Source organism: Glossina fuscipes, unplaced genomic scaffold (genome assembly GCF_014805625.2).
Source record: "Glossina fuscipes isolate IAEA_lab_2018 unplaced genomic scaffold, Yale_Gfus_2 27, whole genome shotgun sequence".
In the NCBI taxonomy this organism is placed as follows: Eukaryota; Metazoa; Arthropoda; class Insecta; order Diptera; family Glossinidae; genus Glossina; species Glossina fuscipes.
This window is the reverse complement of record NW_023998422.1, coordinates 5,524,110-5,527,921: the sequence shown is the minus strand read 5'-3', so window position 1 is coordinate 5,527,921 and position 3,812 is coordinate 5,524,110. Positions and strand designations below refer to the sequence as shown.

The window sequence follows — 3,812 nt, the reverse complement described above, 5'->3', positions numbered from 1 at the left end:
TATATATACCTACACATATATACATATAAATATATGTATATATTCATATATGTATATATTTATCTATATATATAAAAATATTTATATAAATCTATATAAATGATATAGATCATGATTTTCGTTTTTTCTCTTAATTTAAATGAATATAAAAATCGCATATTAAATGTGTGTACATGCATTAAGATATTAGAATATGTTATAAAAAAAACTTAAAAAAAACACACTTTTTTAAACAATGCAAAAAACATTTAATTTAAAATTCAAGTCACACAAATATAATTGCAGCTATAAGTATACATATATATAGATATATATATATATACATGTATACATGAAAAGTTATTTAAATCAGAAAAAAAAAAAAAAGAATCCACAAAAATTTATTGATTTGGAGAATTCATGTGAAACAAGTGTCAAAGCAGCACAATAATTAAAATTATTTACGAAAGATATAAGTAAATAAATAAAAAATAAATAAAACAATAATAAAATAAAAACACAAAAAAAAAAAAATAAACGGAAATCAACAAAATTCAAAACGAATGAAATTCAGCAAAACTTAAAACAAATAAAATATATCTATAAAAACAAATACAAAGAAAAAAACAATATCGAGATTTTATTTATTTTTAATATATATATATATGTATATATAATATACCTGCCACCGAAGTATGATAAACATTTGATACAACATCCGACAATCATTTCTTAATGTAATATCTCAATAAAATTTCTCTATAAAATACATACATGTCCGTCTCTTCGTCCGCTTGTTGTTTCTTGCTAAAAGTTGCAGATCGGCAGCGCAAAACTTTTTATTTCACATTGAAGAAATATAAACAGTGTAGTGGGCCACCAACCACCGTAAACTGTCTTACATCACGTAGAGTCGTTCATATAACGACTTTTCAAATAATGGTGTCAATGTGTGTAATTGTGACAATTGTGACAAAGAAATAGATTCTAGGATCAAACAAATGGAATAAGCAGTAGCAACGAAGACCATTAACTCTTGTTTTTCTTAAAAGGTAGACTACATGATGTTAGTCTGGCCGCTTTAATAAGTTTAAATATTTTATTGATGTTATGTTCTCTAGGTACTCTGAAGATGTCCGCAGGATAGACGTGATATTTTATGGGGACATGGCTTAACAATTTTTAGAATACATAATACAACATTTAACTGACGCCCACAAATCAGGTTTGAATAAAAATCAGAAAACGCAAGTCTGGAACTAACTTATGATAGGCAACGTTTTTAAGATCGGCACAAAAGTTCATCTCAAGGGCAGCTTTCATAGGCCAACTGCCACGAGGGCTAATATGACTTTCATGTATTTACTTATGGTGGTGGGTATCCAAGATTCGCCTCAATTTGCGTGGATTACGTTCTTATTGGTTCTTATATTTTTCTTCTTTTTTTTTTCTAAAAAAACAAAAAAAAAGTTAAAAATTAGAAAAATCAACGAAAGTTTCACTCTACCATAAATCAATTCAAAATCAACTGTTACATCATAGCGATACGTTTAACAATAATAATTGAATTCGAATCGCATTTCATTTAATCATTCATGCAAACATGCATATGTTTGTGTATGTTTGTATTTTCGATTTAAACAACGTAGCAGTTGCTTGATTTCAAACAAAAAACATTAATAATAATAATAATAATAATGATAAAAATAATAATAATGACAGTAATGCCAATAATTAATTTGGTGCCTTTTATCAATGATAAAATTGTTTTCATTTATTTATTGCGAAATTTTTTTTTATTTCAATTTAATTATAGTTTTCTTGTATTAAAGTTATAATTTCTTTCATATGTTTCCATTTTCAATCATTTAGTTATCGGCATGGAAAGGATCACAGGTATGTATTGCTGACAAATTATTTATTTAAACAAAAACTAATTTGTTTCAATCAACAATCAATTATCTACAATTTCTTCAAAAAAATCTATTTACAATGTATTTACGCGAGAAATGATTGACAGCGATAAAAGGACGCCAAATATATGAATATTAACCCTGAACCGTCCAGAATAACATGAGCTGGAATTAAAATTTTTTTGGTTATCATACCCTACACCATGTGTTGGACAATGGTATAGAAGTTTAAGTACGCTTGTTTGTCCGTCTGTCCATTTTCTTTTCTTGTAATCAACGTACACGCCGTAATGTCTGAGATATTTTAATGACCTTGGAACGTTTGGATGAATTTGATATAGTGATGTATTTGGTTCCAAGGTCGAACGCGATTGAAAATCGTTCCGACAAACTTAGATCGTTTCAAAAAATGAAGTTGAATCAATCAGTCCATCTCAAGTCCATCTGGGTATTGTATACATCTCTGCAACAAGTGGTGTAGGGTATAAATATCTAGTCTACGTATAATATTCTATGTCCATAGCTCGTTTGGATAAATAAATGAATTGAAGTTAATAACATTTTAATTATTCCCATGATTCTCATAAGTGACTGAAAGGCACTTCGTGTTAGGATTCGTTACGAAAACACTTGTATGGTTAAGGATTAATAGAATGAGCGAAATGAATAAATGAAAGTTCAACACTTTTCGCATTATCATGCATAAGATGTAAATGTTACGTTAAATGACGTGCAGCCGTTGCTGCTAAAGTTTTCTTGCTCATAGCATTTTGGCGTGAAAGGTATGTTTAACCACGAAATAGAGAGAGATGCAGCAAATGTAGCACGGCATGGTACAGCACCTTAACTTATATATATTTTTTGTGAATGTCCCAAAAGAAAATGAACGCGAACCGGATACTATTAAACTTAGAATACTCAAAGAAGAACTTCAAGTACGATGGATAGCAGATACTGATATACAATTTGATAGAAATAATAGAACAAAGCGTCATCTAACCCATAATCACATTTAAGAAACTCTCTTTTTTATAAAATAGAATGAAAAGTAGTTTCCCTGGGAAATATAAAGCGTCCAATCTAAGCCGAAAATATGGTCCTCTGATCTTTTGCTGAAAATAATCCATATCGCCGTCTGCAATTTATACTTAACCTCAACTTGAAAGGAGGAATGCTTCCCATAGGGCGCCTGAAAGTTAATCAATTTTTATTGTTGGACTTATTATTATGATCCCTAAATTAGGTAGTCTGAAGTATATTGCGACTAATGGTAGGTGAGAGATGGCATTAGCGAGAGATAGTTTAAACCTCGACATTATTTTTGAGTTATATAATATTATTATACCCAGCATAAATTTTCTTATATTTAATACGATTTGAACCAATTTCTTTTCAGAGTTCTCTCTCTAAAGCCTTCCGTTTCAATGCAAAGTCATCCCGCAGCGGCAGCTCAGTTGGCGATCGCACCCCCCTTGGGAACTCCACCTCCCCAACACCATCGTTTAGTAGCTCAGAAGGGGGCGGAGGAATTTACGCCACTGTAGGTCCTCAATTCGTTCATTATCCACCGCCTACAACGGCTCCTCCGCCACCACCGACACCTTCAATCTCATCTTCAACATCACCCTCACCATATTCTATCAATCATTATCCACATTATGGTCAGGCAGCAATTGCCGGCCATCGTATTAGCGCACCACCAGTGGGGAGTGGTATCGAAGCCATTTCAGATCCGAATTTATTATATGAACAACATCGTCGTGTGAAGAGTATCAGCGATATTGGTAGGACAGCATCATCGCAATCCGCTTACGGTGCTTCTAGTATGCTATTAAATAAAGATAAGAAAAACAGAAGTAATTCTATAGCAACGGATAACCACAGCGTATGCAGTGGTCTGAGCGAAAGTGGCGAGGGTGA

The 3,812-nt window shown here is 31.6% G+C and overlaps 1 protein-coding gene across 1 annotated transcript in view; it reads left to right on the top strand.

The window, feature by feature from the left end:
* The window catches only part of LOC119636098 (kazrin), a 74,441-nt gene extending 70,904 nt beyond the window's left edge, over positions 1 to 3,537 (top strand). Inside the window, exons 11-12 of the mRNA XM_038031231.1 lie at positions 1,852 to 1,875; positions 3,289 to 3,537. Of these exons, the coding sequence (XP_037887159.1) occupies positions 1,852 to 1,875; positions 3,289 to 3,436 (172 nt within the window). The 3' untranslated portion in view covers positions 3,437 to 3,537. The remainder of the gene's footprint in view (positions 1 to 1,851; positions 1,876 to 3,288) is intronic.
* The last annotated feature ends 275 nt before the right edge of the window (positions 3,538 to 3,812 follow it).